General features: G+C 57.8%; 8 protein-coding genes across 8 annotated transcripts; 2 read left to right on the top strand and 6 right to left on the bottom strand.

Annotated features, from left to right (window-relative positions):
* Positions 1 to 74: 74 nt before the first annotated feature.
* Positions 75 to 827, bottom strand: ACA1_325570 (uncharacterized protein; the record flags this gene model as incomplete). The annotated part of the gene is made up of 1 exon (XM_004348309.1): positions 75 to 827. A coding segment is annotated over one exon (753 nt), but the record flags the coding sequence as incomplete, so codon positions are not given.
* A 369-nt stretch (positions 828 to 1,196) lies between these two features.
* On the bottom strand, positions 1,197 to 2,890 carry ACA1_325560 (solute carrier family protein; the record flags this gene model as incomplete). The annotated part of the gene is made up of 7 exons (XM_004348308.1): positions 1,197 to 1,345; positions 1,453 to 1,608; positions 1,726 to 1,845; positions 1,955 to 2,072; positions 2,206 to 2,483; positions 2,557 to 2,666; positions 2,811 to 2,890. The coding sequence occupies 7 exons, from the start codon at positions 2,888 to 2,890 to the stop codon at positions 1,197 to 1,199; spliced, it is 1,011 nt and encodes a 336-aa protein (XP_004348358.1).
* Positions 2,891 to 3,349: 459 nt separating this feature from the next.
* On the bottom strand, positions 3,350 to 4,404 carry ACA1_325550 (uncharacterized protein; the record flags this gene model as incomplete). Its single annotated transcript, XM_004348307.1, has 5 exons — positions 3,350 to 3,506; positions 3,579 to 3,778; positions 3,899 to 4,036; positions 4,125 to 4,208; positions 4,309 to 4,404. The coding sequence occupies 5 exons, from the start codon at positions 4,402 to 4,404 to the stop codon at positions 3,350 to 3,352; spliced, it is 675 nt and encodes a 224-aa protein (XP_004348357.1).
* A 725-nt stretch (positions 4,405 to 5,129) lies between these two features.
* ACA1_325540 (Tubulin/FtsZ family, GTPase domain containing protein) lies at positions 5,130 to 7,655 on the bottom strand (the record flags this gene model as incomplete). Its single annotated transcript, XM_004348306.1, has 9 exons — positions 5,130 to 5,238; positions 5,310 to 5,974; positions 6,068 to 6,133; positions 6,217 to 6,284; positions 6,395 to 6,517; positions 6,602 to 6,759; positions 6,847 to 6,952; positions 7,053 to 7,217; positions 7,313 to 7,655. 9 exons carry the CDS (start codon positions 7,653 to 7,655, stop codon positions 5,130 to 5,132), a joined length of 1,803 nt encoding a protein of 600 aa, XP_004348356.1.
* A 1,244-nt stretch (positions 7,656 to 8,899) lies between these two features.
* On the top strand, positions 8,900 to 11,042 carry ACA1_325530 (regulator of chromosome condensation (RCC1) repeat domain containing protein; the record flags this gene model as incomplete). Its single annotated transcript, XM_004348305.1, has 9 exons — positions 8,900 to 9,100; positions 9,348 to 9,558; positions 9,613 to 9,745; positions 9,842 to 9,972; positions 10,077 to 10,141; positions 10,228 to 10,347; positions 10,420 to 10,636; positions 10,715 to 10,860; positions 10,923 to 11,042. 9 exons carry the CDS (start codon positions 8,900 to 8,902, stop codon positions 11,040 to 11,042), a joined length of 1,344 nt encoding a protein of 447 aa, XP_004348355.1.
* Positions 11,043 to 11,346: 304 nt separating this feature from the next.
* ACA1_325520 (uncharacterized protein) lies at positions 11,347 to 12,028 on the top strand (the record flags this gene model as incomplete). Its single annotated transcript, XM_004348304.1, has 3 exons — positions 11,347 to 11,500; positions 11,637 to 11,809; positions 11,924 to 12,028. The coding sequence occupies 3 exons, from the start codon at positions 11,347 to 11,349 to the stop codon at positions 12,026 to 12,028; spliced, it is 432 nt and encodes a 143-aa protein (XP_004348354.1).
* A 607-nt stretch (positions 12,029 to 12,635) lies between these two features.
* ACA1_325510 (actin bundling protein) lies at positions 12,636 to 13,427 on the bottom strand (the record flags this gene model as incomplete). The annotated part of the gene is made up of 2 exons (XM_004348303.1): positions 12,636 to 12,718; positions 12,833 to 13,427. 2 exons carry the CDS (start codon positions 13,425 to 13,427, stop codon positions 12,636 to 12,638), a joined length of 678 nt encoding a protein of 225 aa, XP_004348353.1.
* A 213-nt stretch (positions 13,428 to 13,640) lies between these two features.
* Positions 13,641 to 14,381, bottom strand: ACA1_325500 (universal stress domain containing protein; the record flags this gene model as incomplete). Its single annotated transcript, XM_004348302.1, has 4 exons — positions 13,641 to 13,710; positions 13,790 to 13,917; positions 14,054 to 14,247; positions 14,333 to 14,381. 4 exons carry the CDS (start codon positions 14,379 to 14,381, stop codon positions 13,641 to 13,643), a joined length of 441 nt encoding a protein of 146 aa, XP_004348352.1.
* Positions 14,382 to 14,507: the final 126 nt, after the last annotated feature.

Genomic DNA, 14,507 nt, shown 5'->3' with positions numbered 1-14,507 from the left:
CGACAACAACAACAACAACTAGGATTACATTCGATTACATTGATGTCGCCTAACCGCTCATGCGCTGCCAGCATTCAGTGTGCCTGTGACACGACACGACACACACGATCAATGACGCGCAGGTGTGGCACGCGCACAAAGAGAACGGTGAATAATGGGGGCGTGAGAAGGTACCACTCCTTGGCGACGATGGTAACGGTCGCGCGGCCGGCGAGAGTGGCGCCGCATCCCGGGCAGCGCACCTGCTCCCACGTCTTCTTGTGCTGCACCGGCGCCGCGCCGTAGTCGCCCGCCATCCCGCTTCCGCCGCCGTAGCGGGCCGCCGGCGCGCTCACCGGCACACTGCCGCCGCTGCCGTAGCGCGAGGGCTGGGCCGCATTCACCGGCACACCCGCACCGCCGCCCGTGTAGCCCCGCGACACGCCGGGCGACGACGCCGGGCTGCCGCCGCCGTAGCGAGCCGGCGAGCTGGCGTTCACTGGAACGTTGCCTGCGCTGCCGCTGCCGTAACGCGAGGCCGCATTCACCGGCACGCCGGGCGACGATGCCGGGCTGCCGCCGTAGCTACGCGACACGCCGGGCGAGGAGGCCGGGCTGCTGCCGTAGCTGCGGGCCGCGGTCTTGGGCGACGAGGCCGGGCTGGCTCCTCCGGTGTAGCGCGAGGGCTGGGCGGCGTTGACTGGCACGCCCGCGGCGGAGGTCGAGCTCACGCCGTAGGCTCCGGAGGGCGCCGCGCGCACTGGGACACCACCCGACGAACCGCCACCGCCGGGCGTCGGGCTGCCGCACGACTGACAGAACCTCGCCGTCGCACTCGGTATCGACGATCCTGGTTTTTTTATTTTAGGTTATTACATTTATTTTATTATTTGAAAGTCTATCTTAAAATAAAAATGCTGCATTTAACTTTAGAAATTAGAATAACTATTCACAACGTCGGTTTTGTTTTGGAAGCGTAGCGGAGAGAGTGGCGCACCACACTGGGAACAGAAAGGCATGGGTGGTGCAGCTTGCGTTGTGTTGTTTTCGAGAAGGGGTGCAAAGGAGGAAATGGCCGGATCTCTTAGCCGTAATATCCCGCTGTTCATCCAATCACAAAAGTAAATCCAAAAAAACACGGAAAAGGAAAGAAAATAAATAAAATTATTTATTTATCACATAAGCCCGCGAAGAGGTGGTGACGCGAAGGCGAAGCTCTACATGGACTCCTCGAGGTGGGCGACGCCGACCATGAGGCCCACGCCCAAGAGGAAGGCGAAGACCTCCTTAAAGGTCTGCTTGAACGACGAGTCCTGCAGCAGGTCCGGCAGTACATCGACCGTCGCGATGTAGATGAAGCCACCAGCTGCGCAGCCACACACGTTGCATTAAGGTGCGTGCGCGGTTGTATGGCGCGCGTGTGTGCGCCGTGTGTGTGTGTGTGTGTGCTGTGTGTGTGTGTGTGGTACGCACCGGTGAAGGGGAGGATGTAGTGGGTGGTGTTGCCGAGTCCGTGCTCGAGCAGCACGCCCAGCAGGCAGCCCATGAACGCGCCCACGGCGGTGGCGAACTGCGCCATCATCGCCTGGCGCCTCGAGAAGCCGCTCTGGAGCAGAATGGCAAAGTCACCTGCATCGCGCGGCCCCGCCCAGACAACCGTCAGCCCAAACGCAACAAGTATCGTGTTTGGTGGTGCGTGTGCGAGTGCGCGTGCGTGCGCGTGTGCGACTGAGACTGAGTACGCACCGATCTCGTGGGGGATCTCGTGCACCAGGACGGCGACGGTGGTGGTGATGCCGATGGGCGTGCTCACGAGGAAGGACGACGCAATGGCCAGGCCGTCGGTGAAGTTGTGGGTCATGTCAGCTGCACAGGCGGCGCACGAGCGCTTATCAGGCCCGGCGGTTCACTCAGGCATTGTGGGTGGGAGGAGGACGAGAGCGACCAGTCGACTGGTCGTCGCCGCACGACGTACCGGCAAGGTTGAGGAAACCGCCCACCTTGATGCCCTCCTCCACGCTCTCCCTCTTCTTCTTCTCCTTCTTGGCCTGCTCCTTCTCTTTCTTGTCGCTTGGCTTCTCGCTCTTCTTCTGCTGCTCGTTTCATGCACACGACACGACACACACACATGGCACACGACACGACACGCACGTTGGCGTCAGCATCATAATAATAACAATAAAAATAGTAATAGTTATGAGGCTGTATTCTTTGGGGAGGAGGTACCTGGGGCTTGGCACCGTGGGAGTGGCCGTGGCCGCCGCTACCGCCGTGGTTGCTCCGCACAAACTTTTCGACGATGAAGAAGGTCAGCAGACCGGCCAGCACGCCCAGCCCGACCACCATGGACAGGTCCTCCCCCTCCTCGTCCCCGTCGTGCGAGTGCGAATGGGAGTGCGAGTGCGAATGGCCGCCTTCGCCCGAGCCCGACGAGTGGAGCGCGTGCGGGATGAGGTGCAGGAACACGTCCGACAGCAGACCGCCCACGGCGAAGCTCAGCAGCACTACCATCACCATGTCGTCTGTCGTCAGCAATTACATCGCACACGCACACGCACACCACAATGGGGTGAGTACCTTTGAGGAGTGGCTGACGCTCGGGCGTGTGGTCGATGGGGATCATCGGGAGGATGAAGACCGGCGCGATGCTCACCAGCGCCGTCGCCAACAGCGCGTTCAGCTTCGCCCTGCGTGCGTTTCGTGCCGGTTCGTTGGTGGCGTTGTCAGTCGTCGACGTTCGTCGCAGATCAAGATGGCTCAAAAGATGAGACTTGTGGCTAAGTCTCATCTTTGTCTTTGAAGGAAAAGAAGAAGAGAGGGAGGGGGCGGACCTGGATTTGAAGGTCCAACCGGCCAAGTAATCCTCAAACGAAGAAGCGGCGGGCTGCTGGGCCTTCTGCTGCTCGTCCATCAAGCGCTCCAGTTCGGCGATGTCGTCATGCGCCTCGTGATTGTGGTCGTGATCATGGTCGTGGTCGTGATGGTGGTCGTGCGCATGGTCGTGGTCGTGGTCGTGCGAATGAGAGTGAGAATGGGAATGGGAATGCGAGTGCGAATGTGCTGCCCCGCCCCCGTGCGAATGGGAGTGGGAATGCTGTGCATCCGCCGCAACGAAGAGGAGGGCGACCAACACCACCAAGGCGGCCGCCACCACCGCAGCACGACCAGTTGCCTTCTTCATCTGAATCCTCTCCAGAAGGCGAGTGCTCTGAAAGAAAATAATGTACCCTTTGTTTCCTTTGCTTTATTTCTTTGGTGTTTTTGAAGATTGTTTTTTGATTTATTGTTTTGTTTACGAAATCTTAGATGAGCTTCAAAAGCCTATGTACAGAAGAAATAGATGGGAGATGGGCCGCACAGCCTCCTCGAATCACTGGGTGTAGAGGGAGAGGAAGGCGTGATGGTCGTGCGAGGGCAGGCTGGCGGATTCTGCCTCGCCATGGTACGGGGTGCACGACTGCTTGACCTTGTCATTGATCATGAACAGCGACTCGTCCTGCGATCCAGCATCGAACTCGTGCATCGTCCTGCATTGGGGTGAGGCAAATGAGACATGGTATCACATGCAGATTAGACTAAGTCGCGGGGGGGGGCAGTACCAGGAGCCAGCCTTTCCGTTGGGCTTGATGAAGAAGCTGACCTTGCGCAGCTCCCTGTGCGGCTCCGGGGTGTCGAAGAGCTCGAAGTGGTAGCGATCGGTCTCGAGCTGCCAGTGGTAGACCGGGTCGAAGTACACGTAGGACTTGCCCAGGAACTCGGCCTCGCTCAGGTCGAAGTGGGTCAGGTTGCCACGAATGGTCTGAACGCATCATGCACAGCAGGAGGAGAAGATCAAGGGCCGATGAACAAGAAGCACGAGGTTAGTCTCTCTCCACTTCGAGATCGTCGTATGAAGATGAAGACACTACGGTCGATGTACCTTGGTGAAGCAGGTAGCGACCTCGCCCCTGAAGAAGACAGCAAACATCTTCTGCTCGGAGTGGTCGTAGATGAAGGAGTGAAAGAGCGTCTCCCCGTGCACTTCGGCCAGTCTGTCCACTCGAGCCTTTTGCAGTTTCTGTGTGCGTGCGGATGTGACGCAGGTGAGCACCACCAAGAAGAACAACCCGGCACGCATCGACGATGAAGCAGCGATGAGAGCGCACCTCGTCCCTGAACCAGCGGAAGTACTCCTGGTAGGGCTTGTAGTTCCTTTGTACGTGGACCGCCGCGGAGAAGGCCGGCGGCAACTGTGCATGTGCGTGCGGTGTGCGTGTGTGCGTGTGTGCGCCGCCCGAGCGTGTTAGTGCTGACACAGTGAAGCTCTCTTGGACCGACAGGGAAGTGTACCGTCGGCTTCTCGGGCACGACGATCTGTTTCCAGGCGTGGCAGCAGGCGATGCACGCCAGGCACACCAAGAGGGTAAGTGCGAGCTTCCTCTGCATCGGGTTTGTTGGTGGTGGGTCTTGTGTGCGGTTGAACGTCTATAAAGACTACTGGTCTGCCCAGTGCGCTCCAGAGGCCTTCGTGCGGTTGTACGTGGGCTGATCGCGCATGCACTTGCGTGCCGTGGGCTTTTCTCCTGCAGGTCAGGGAGTGGAGCCACGACTTGCGTCGGGCCGCTCATCGAGACGTACGTTGGCCTGCTGGGCATGATGACACGCACGCCCACACCAGCAGACTGCATTCCACAGACCTCTCAGCTGCCACGCTCGTCAGCCTCTCTCGACAGGTGATGGTGGGTGATCCGCAGACTGGAAGCCAAGCTTGGCCATTCACAAGCAACACACGAAACGTCCACTTCCGTCTCGTCGCCAGCACCCTCGTCTCTGCCTCCACTCTCCTCTTCCTCACCCTCTTTGCTCTCATCATTGCCGCCGCTTCCTTCGGTGTTAAGCGCCACCTCCTGGTGTCACCAGTGGGTTGCTGTATTGCCACCCTGCTCGTTACTGATTCGATTAGTCGAGGAGAATGTTGGGTGGAGTGGAGAGTTTTCAAAGGCTAGGAAGAGCAGAGGGGCACATCTTCTGCCATTGTCTTCTGTGGCCTGTGAGCTATCCGGAGACGAATAAATATCCTAAATTGTCTTAATAAAACTACGGAAACTTGTTAATTAAGTTGTATGCTCGGAGTTTTGACCATTGCTGGCTGGAACCTTCGACCTTCCCGTTCAGCTTCCACTGTCGTACTCGGCCACCTCCTGGTATTCGTCCGCCAAGTCACGCACATTTGAGCTGGCTTCGGCGTACTCCATCTCGTCGCACCCGCGCTCATAGTACCTGCAACACCAGTGCGATAACATCATGAAAATCATCATACCCGCGCGGAGTGTGTGAGGCAAAACTCGTACAGGTAGGCTTTGCGCCTGAACATGACGTTGAAGATCTCCCACGAGGTCTCCAGGGAGTGTCGCACGCTGGTCGAATTGGAGACGAGCGTGCAGCTGCCTCGCGGCAGGCGACTGCCTTGCTCGCCCGTGGTCGTGGCCGTCGCAGCTGTCGTTCCCGCCACGTCAGCCTCACGGCTACCGAAGGACAGGCTCGGTCGCGGGTGCCACCGCCCGAAGGAGTGCTTGGCATTGTCGGCGACCCAGGGCACATACCACGGCACCACCACCTCATCGCGTCTATCGGTCGTCGTCGGCGGCGGCTCTGCCTCACCTCCTTGGCCTTTGGCGGCGACGGTCGTGGTGATGTCATGCATCTGCGCCAGGGGCTCCTCGATGTTGCTGACCACACCAGCGCTGCTGGTGTGCGGCTCGAGCTGGAAGTGTGCGTGCGAAGCGAGCAGGCGGCCCGACACCCACTGCTCCCGGGGCGCCAGCAGGTTGCCGTAGTAGTAGAGCGCGTCCACCAGGGCGCGCGGGGTCATGGCCGCCGCCGGCTGCCAGGAGGGCACGTGGTTGAGCGAGAGGAGGTGGAGCCGCGGATAGGGCACCAGCGTGTGGGCGAGGCTGCGCAGCGAGCTCGGCGCGTAGTTGCCCTGGCGCGCGGGGAATCGCAGGGGGTGCGTGACCTGCATTGGACCGGCACAAGCAATCAACAGCGGCGCGTGAGTCTGTGGTATGATCCTTGGGTGTCAGCTGACTATGGGGGACCAGCAACGTACGCCAGCGAAAGCGCGGGCGATGAGGTCGATTGGCTTGGTCGAAGGCCCACAGAGGCTGCGGGCGCGCTACAATCATTAAAAGAAGGAAGTATTTATCAGATTTTGCTCACCAGCATAGACGAGCACGAAGCGAGATGACGAAGAGGCACCTTTTCACTGACGTAGAAGCACAGATCCGCGTATTCGATCAGCTGGTGCAGAGTGAGGACGATGTTATCTGCACACCAGCCAGGTCCCATTGGCGCGAGATGATCCAAGCAGTATTGTGTGTGTGCGTGTGTGCGTGCGGCTAGAGACGAAGGACCCAAGAAGGGGAGTCACACATACAGGGGCCAACGGCGAGCGGCATATCGGGAGCGGGGATCACGGACAGCGTCGACATCATAGTGTCGGGGTATTCCTCCCGCAGGCGAGACAGGAGCAAGGTCGTGAATCCGCCGCCACAGGCACCTTGAGCCACCCACCCAAACATTCCAACCAGTCAACACACGTGTAGCACCACATTCTCGGCATTATTTGGTGTGGTTGGGGTACCCGCAACGTCGTGGAAGAGCTGGAAGGCTTGGAGCGTGTCGGCGCGCTCGGCCTCCCGCCTGACCAGGTCGAGCACATCGTCGAGGGACTCGGCGCCCTCCAAGTAGTGGCCTTGTGACCAGTAGCCGTGTAGTGTATTGTCGGTCGTGTGGAAGCAGCTGAGTGTGGTGGAAGTGGTCACGAACATCGTAAGAGTACACCATCACCGCGCCACCACCCTCGCACTCCACACCTGCCAAACGCACTTTGATCGGTCGAACAGAACGCTGGAGGGATGCTTCGAGGTCCGCATGCCCAGGTACTCCAGATCGGCGAAGACCGCGCGGGCCACCACCGACTGATCGGACCGGCCTGTGAGAGAGAAAGCGCACATCACAGGAATCGAAGCCTTAGGCGAAGCAGATCACATCAATATTATCATCGTCTGTGTAACTCGCTCCGCCTTCCGTACCGGGATCAGACTCCCTGAAGTGCGAGCCGAGACCATAGAGCGCGCGTGGCGGTATCTTGTGGTTGAGCGTCAGGCCACCGGGTCCTGACGTCGCTGCAGCCGAGGGAACCAGCAGGTCGTGCTCGAGCGCCACCTGCTCCACGTACGACGCCAGCAGCGCCTCGCCTGCGAAGTCCTAGAATAAATGACGGTGTACGAATAATAGTATAAAAAGAAAAATAAATAGTATAAAAAGAATAAATATTATTTAAAGGGCGCACCGATGATGCCGCTGCTGATTTGGATGAGGGGCGATGGACCCAAGGGGCCAACGTTGCGCACAGGCTGCTGCCAGCGCTGGCGAGACAGGAGGCGCCATTGGTGGGCGATGGCGGCAGCGCGCAGGGGCGCAAAGGGCGGCGGTGCGGTACTGGCCACGGGGTTCGCCTCGAGCGCAGTCTCGCTGCCCAGGGCGAGGGCGCAGAAGGTGCGGCACACCAGGGCGAGCCGCACGACGTCCGCCAGCGGTCCGGGCTCCAGCTGCTGCAACACGTGCCACCACACCTCCGCTGGAAGCAGCTCCAGCGCGTGCTTCGTCGGCACCTCTTCTTCCTCCGCCACCATTTTTTGAAAATAAGTTAATTAATAAATTTAATAAATACACAACAAACAAATATTTGTTTGAATTTGGCGAGTACAAACCTGAAAATGTAGTATGAGAGACATCATGGCTGGCAGCCCTCAAAGGCCCACATGATGTGGTTGAGGTGGAAGAAGGTGTTGGTCGCCTCCATCATGTGATTTGTTGCCCTGGGCATCCCTACTGGGCACTTGCATCAGTACCATCAGGCAGTGGTCCTACAGTGCCACAGGGCAGTACAGCAGCAGTTAGACACCCCCACCATGCACAGTAGTAAGTGGTGTTGTGGTGTGGACAACATACAGTTTCAGGACCAATCATGCAGATATCAAGTCACTTGAGGGCAGGCAGACAGTGAAGAATCTCCAGGTACTCAAACCCTGGGTCAATGGCATGTCTCATAAGTCAGCCAGAAAGCAGTGAGTGTGGGCAGGCCACACAGATAGTGAGACATATGTAATGACATACTCAGACCTGATGGTTGTGCCTTTTGTGCTGTGTAGTGAAGGTTAGGGTGGTCAGTTGGCCTAAAGACTTGAATGGCACTAAACAAGACAGGTGGTACAAACTGGGTGAACAAAAATAAACACAACCTTGGGCACTGGTGGTGTGGTCCAGGAGAATATCACTGAGGTGGATCAGTGCTCCCACCACTAGACACATTAAGATACCAGGGTATGTTAAGCATTTGTGTCAACAGATATCAAGATACTAGTGGTATGTGAAGTAGTCACATCAGTGCATGTCATTGGTGAATAGAAGTGAGCTGTGGATGCCAAAGTTGACATTTATTTTTATTCTAGATGCTGAGTGCTGATTGGGCCACGTCTGTTTCGTGCAAAGTACCAGGCGACACACACCTGAGAACATGTGGGGCCTTGTCCCAGGTGAGCTCTCCCTCTTCATGAACTTGGACCTTTTTATCATTAAAGTCTGGGTGTCACTGGGCTTGCCTCAGTGGGAACAACTTCGGGAACTTCGAAACGCAAGGGTGCCATTTTCCCTGGCACTCATGGCAATTCGAGGGGAAACGGGCTGGTCACGGGGAACGTGGCGTCAGGCCCAGCTGGCCAGAACTCAACCCAACTCGCTTCGTCTCACTCACCATCTTTTCTCTGAGCAAGACGAGTACGCGCCCACACCGCTAGTGCGACCCATCGCTTGCTCAGCGCATCCACCCAGACCGTGGCGCTACACACACACGTCGGACCACTTGGCCCAGCCAGCGATGAAGAGGAAGGTGAGCGTCGGAAGCGACCGCGCCCTGCGGCCCGTGCTTCCCAAGGAGCGGAAGCAGCGCAGCGACCACAACAACAGCGACCACAACAGCGGCGGTGGCGACGAGGAGGGCATCGAGGACGTGCTGGTGGACAAGGAGCTCATGTTCCTCATCTTCGGACCCGATCTGTTCACGTGGAAGGACCTGCCCGTACTCGCCAGCGTGTGCCGGTACCACACCACCCACCAACGCAACACGCAACACCCCCCCCCCAATCAACAACGCAACACACATCACTACATGTGCGAGAACACGCAAGCAAGAACAACACGCGACGTAAGCTCAAGATCAACGTTTCTGACGCGAGGAAGAAGAAAGTCTGGTGATTGGCCTAACTAATTTCTGACGACATCCACAACGACCCACAACCATCAGGCGTTGGTGGCGCCTGACGCAGGACGCGGTGCTGCGCCAGCAGCTGGTGGCGGGCAACGTGGTCTCGTTCGGGCTGGCGGACCCGTCCGGCCACGGGGACCACGTCGACAAGCTGCGGCCCAAGTGCGTCGAGGCGCTGGCCCGCGAGCGCGTGCGGGACGTGAGCGCTGGCCTCTACCACAGCCTCGTCGCCACCAAGGACGGCGGCCTACTCTCATTCGGCTACGGCAGTGGTACCAACCACCGCCCACCACCAACCAACCACCACCACCGTTTTTTCTCACCAGCTAACGTGGTCGTAGATGGTCGGCTGGGTCACGGCGATCAGCGCACGCAGATGATTCCGCGCCCGGTGCTCTCGCTCTCCGGCGTTCGCATTGTGAAGGTCGCTGCGGGGGCACACCACAGCCTGGTCCTCAGGTACAACTTTTTACCTCCGGCGTCAGTCACCGGCCTGTCGGACTTAAAACGTGGGCTCCATTTCGAAATTGTGGCTGACTCTTATCTTCCACACAGCGACCAAGGCAACGTGTTCTCATTCGGAGTCGGAATAGACGGGAGTCTCGGGCACGGCGACCAGGCCCGGCAGTTGGTGCCCAAGCTCATTTCCAGCCTGCAGCGCGAAAAGGTGGTCGACATCGCCGCAGGTACGGAGCGCCTTACTCAATGAAGCAGAAACGCCATCTTTCTCGCTCTCTTCCTCTCTTTCTGGCCGGTTCTCATCTTTTTTGTTCGTCTTCTTCATCGTTAGGCAGCGCACACAGCCTCGTGGTAGCGGAGAGCGGCGATGTCTACTCGTTTGGCCTTGGGAGCGAGGTAACCCCTTTCTGACCATGCCCTGGGCGTGTGAGGCTCTTAAGCACAGCAGACCCTCTGACATGCCCCCCCCCTCTCTGATATAGGGCGCCCTGGGCCATGGCGACACAGACATGAGCCTCGTCCCGAAGAAGATTGAACATTTTGTACAGCGACCAGCAGTCAAGGTTGCTGCTGGCGGCAGCCATAGCCTCGTTTTGTCCAAGGTACACACACAGCCACCACTGCCACACAGCCACACCACGCTGTGGTTGCCCGTGCATTGTCGCTCATCTCAGCTTTATGTGCTCGAGCAGGAAGGAAGAGTTCTCTCCTTTGGACAGAACAGCTACGGCCAGCTGGGCCTGGGCCACTTTTCGCGCATGATCGCGTCGCCGGCCCAAGTGCAAGTCGAAGCTGCGGCCGTGGAAATCGAGGCGGGAGCTCACCACAGCCTCGTTCTCACCAACGACGGCCGAGTCTACTCCTTTGGGCTCGCGCAGCATGGGCAGCTGGGTACGTGTCTCCTCCCAAGAGCTCTAGCTCAGATCACGGTGTGTTTGGTGACCAACTGGTGTGTTGTGTGGTAACCAGGCCATGGCAACGACCTGCGTGATAACCCCGAACCGACCCTGATCCAGTCGCTGGAGAGGGAGCGCATTGTGGACGTTGCTGCGGGGAACAACTTCAGCCTGGTGCTCAGTGCGGAGGGCACGGTGTTCTCGTTCGGCTGCGGCAAGGTACTATTCACCTTGCCTTACCTGGCAGCAATCATCTAAAGCTGACGCCCATCCCCCAACAGAATGGTCGATTGGGCAAGGGCGACGAGAGCAATGCCACCCAACCTACCGTGGTCTTTGCCGCGGGCCACACAGTCTCAGCCATTTCGGCCGGCTACAGCCACAGCCTGGTCGTTGTCTGATCCACAAGGACGATAGAGCACAACCTTGTGAATAGTCAACACTGTTATATTCTTGCACCATCTCCTTCTTACTCAACTTCATTGTGGGCCTGTAGTCCCACACCGGTGCAGCAAGACGAAGGGCTAGCGGCTCTGGACCAGAAAGGAGAAGGTGGTAAATGCAAAGGAAATGACATTTCCTTTTGAGTTGGGATAAAACCGGTTGTGGTTGCCTTTGTCGGCGGCCCCGAGGCGACGCAGAAGGCGGGAGTGCCGTCGTGCCTCTCTTCCTGCGCCAGCCGCGTAGAACACAGATAGAGAGAAGATGACCGACGATACGAAGGTATGCCCCGCGCTCAACCTGAAGGAGAGCGACCCGGCCGAGAATCAGGAGGAGGACCGCATCATGCGGCACGCCTTCAAGAAGGTGCCCCCGAGCGATCGGCCTGGCACTGACAACAAGTTTGGCTTCTGGCTCGGTACCACCTCAATCCATCTCACTTAATTTTTTCTTGCTGATCTTCCACCCATCTAATTTATCAATAAATCTCTATAAAGATTATAGAGTTTTATTTATAATTTATAATTTATAAAATCTGTTATATGTTTGTGCAGAGGGTTTCCCTGCCGTGCCAGGCCAGCCCGTTGTGTTGGTGTTCGAGGGCAGGCAGGTGTACCACAGCGGCAACCTGAACGGCGACGTGCAGGAGAACTTCAAGGTGGACCTCCCGCCCATCACCGCCCAGTCCACGTCCGAGCTCAACATCCAGCTCAAGATCGGAACCAAGGTAATGCACCACAAGAGAGACGCCGCCGTTTGCACGGTGACGCGGTGGCTAACACGACGTGACTCTTCGCTGCTTGGTGCGTGTGTGAATGAATGAATGTGTGCGTACATACAGAACTTTGACAACACGCTCAAGGTGGATGTCAAGGACGGAAGGAACCTCAAGCTCGTGTTCACCGACAAGGGTCTCTCCATCCAGCAGAGGTCGCAAGCCTTCTAGAAGAAGAAGAAGCGCTTCGCGTCCTACCCCGAGCTCTCCCCTTGTGTTTATGTTACCTCCCCTCTTTGTTTGGTTGCTGCTTGTAGCGTACACAACAGCCATGAGTAAATACCACACACACGCGTGTGTTCATCACCGCCTTCTTGCACTCGTGTTCCTGTGCGTGATGGTCTTCTTCGTCGTGCCCGTATGCCTGTCTGTTGCAATCACGAGGAACCCTCTAACGAAAGCCAAAGCAACAAAAGATGGAGGAAGGGCAGGCCGCGTCGCCTTCGGCAGCGATAGATGAGCAGACAGCACAAGGAGCGGCACGGCCGCGACAAGGTAAGGTGCGGGGGGCGACGCCCAAGTGGGCTCCCATCGAGCGGCACAGCACGAAGGACCAGGGGCGAGCAAGACGAAGGAAGTCCTACAACAAGGGGCACACAGAGGGCCGCACTACGCTCAAGACAAGAGGAAAATCAATCCCAATCGCCAAGAGCAGCAGAACTATGTCGCGATTTGAAGACTACGAGACACCACGGGAGCAACCTTGCCAGCATTTATATTTATAGTGGACTTGCATTAAAACGTACTGCGTACAATTACAACTTACATGGCATACTGTTTAGCCTCGGCCAATGCCGCCGCTCTTCTGGGGCTTGTACTTCTTCATCTCGGTAAGCTCGCGCTCAATCCACCACAGAGCACCTGTACGCACGCAGCATAATCCATTAATTCGGTGAGCACAAGCCAAATTGTTTTGATTTTATAAAATCAAAAAAAAAAGCTTTCGATCTTTGTGCGGGGGGGGGAAGAGCGTACCGTGAGCGTCGCCGCCGAGCCTCTGGGCCTTGCGGACAGCGGCCTCGGCCGTGAGTACGGCGCGGTTGAGGTCGGTCTGATCGGCCGACAGGAGCTGGGCCAGCTCGTTCTTGGCCTGCATGGCCTTGATGCCGCTGGCACCGGCCGCCGCGGCCTCGAGCTGGGCCTTGCGGGTCTCAATCTTGTTGATCTCGTCCTGGACGGCCTTCAGGGCGGCCTGCGCGCGGGCCAGCTCCTCGTTGGAGCCCTGCGGGCGGGTGACGAGCTCGCGCACCGTGACGCGGTACTTGACGACCAGGTACTCGATGAGGCTCATCCGCTTCTTGCGGTCGAGGCCCAGATCGCGCAGCAGCTCGCGGAGCTTGACCACGGTGGCGGTCTCCTGCCAGAACTCGAGGAAGCGGTGGGCGTTGAACTCATCGAGATCGGAGCCCTCGGCCTTGCGGTCCTGGTCGAGCTCCACCATCTTGGCGACGTACTTCCACAGCTGCTCGGCGTCGCCCTTGTGCTCGTTCCAGAAGGCGTTCAGGAAGAACACGGCCTGGTCCCTGTAGGGCCTCGCAATCACCTCCTTGAACCTGTCCAAGTCGCTCATCTTGTGTGTTGGTGTGTGTTGATCGTATGAGTGCGGGAGTAGCTGGTGCTCTGCCTTTTCTTCTCACTACCCCCCCCCCGCGTGTTGGTTGCTCTGCACCAGTTTTTTATTTCCGACAAGTCCGCTGGCCAACACGCCCAAGAGAAAACAAAGGAAAAGAAGAAAAATAAATAGATTCAAGGCCAACCAAGGCGAGATTGGTGTGGTTGACACTCAGTGCACGACCATGACGGGCATGTGGGCGTGTGCGACCACATACTCTGATGTAGACCCCAGTAGTAGCCTGCATGCGATGGTATGTGTTGTTAGACGACGCTCATGAACGCAAGCTCGTCCGAGCATGACGTGAGTAGTGGGCGTACTTGTCGAGAGTGCTCATGCCCTTTCGGCCCACCACCAGCAGATCGGCACCCTCCAGCTCCTCGGTCTGGCGAAGCAGAGCCTCCTTCGGGGACGACGCCTCTACCTCCCTATACTCCCACTGGGCCACCTGGGGCCGAGTGTTGTTCATCGTCAGGCACTGGCAGGTTGAACGTTGTTTCTGCCAGCGTGCGGCGTTGATTGTGGGTGTATCGTGTGCGCGCGTTGGCGTGTGTCGTGTGCGGCGAGTAAAAGGGGGTGGGCACCTTGGGGCTGGCGCTGTGGCACAGCCCTTCGAACTTCTTGCGCACGTGGGTGGCGGTCTCCCGGGCCTCCACGTTTTGCAGGTGGTCGAGGGTGTCGTGGAAGGGGTCCAGCACGGACGTCGTCACCACCTCGGTCACGTGCAACACCACCAGCGAGCCTCGCCCTCCCATCACCTCCACCGCCCTCTTGAACGCTGTCCACCCCACACGATGAAAAGAGATCCAATCTCAACAAATCAGCCCACTCGCCACATTTAGCAAAGCAAGAGGGTAACCTACCGCGCTCTGCGCTCGAGGAGTTGTCAACTGCCACTACCACCTTCACCATCGCCTGCTCTTTTCTTCTGATTGTATATTATTTAAATAAAAAATACTTTTCTTTTGTTCGTTTTACCAAGGTCTTTTGTTCGTTTTAAAAAAAATGGTCTGTACAAACCGAAAGGGCGTGCCACAA

The sequence above is a fragment of the Acanthamoeba castellanii genome (assembly GCF_000313135.1).
Source record: "Acanthamoeba castellanii str. Neff unplaced genomic scaffold scf7180000084495, whole genome shotgun sequence".
NCBI lineage: Eukaryota > Discosea > Longamoebia > Acanthamoebidae > Acanthamoeba > Acanthamoeba castellanii.
The sequence above is the reverse complement of the archived record's forward strand: the minus strand, read 5'-3'. Positions and strand labels throughout refer to the sequence as shown.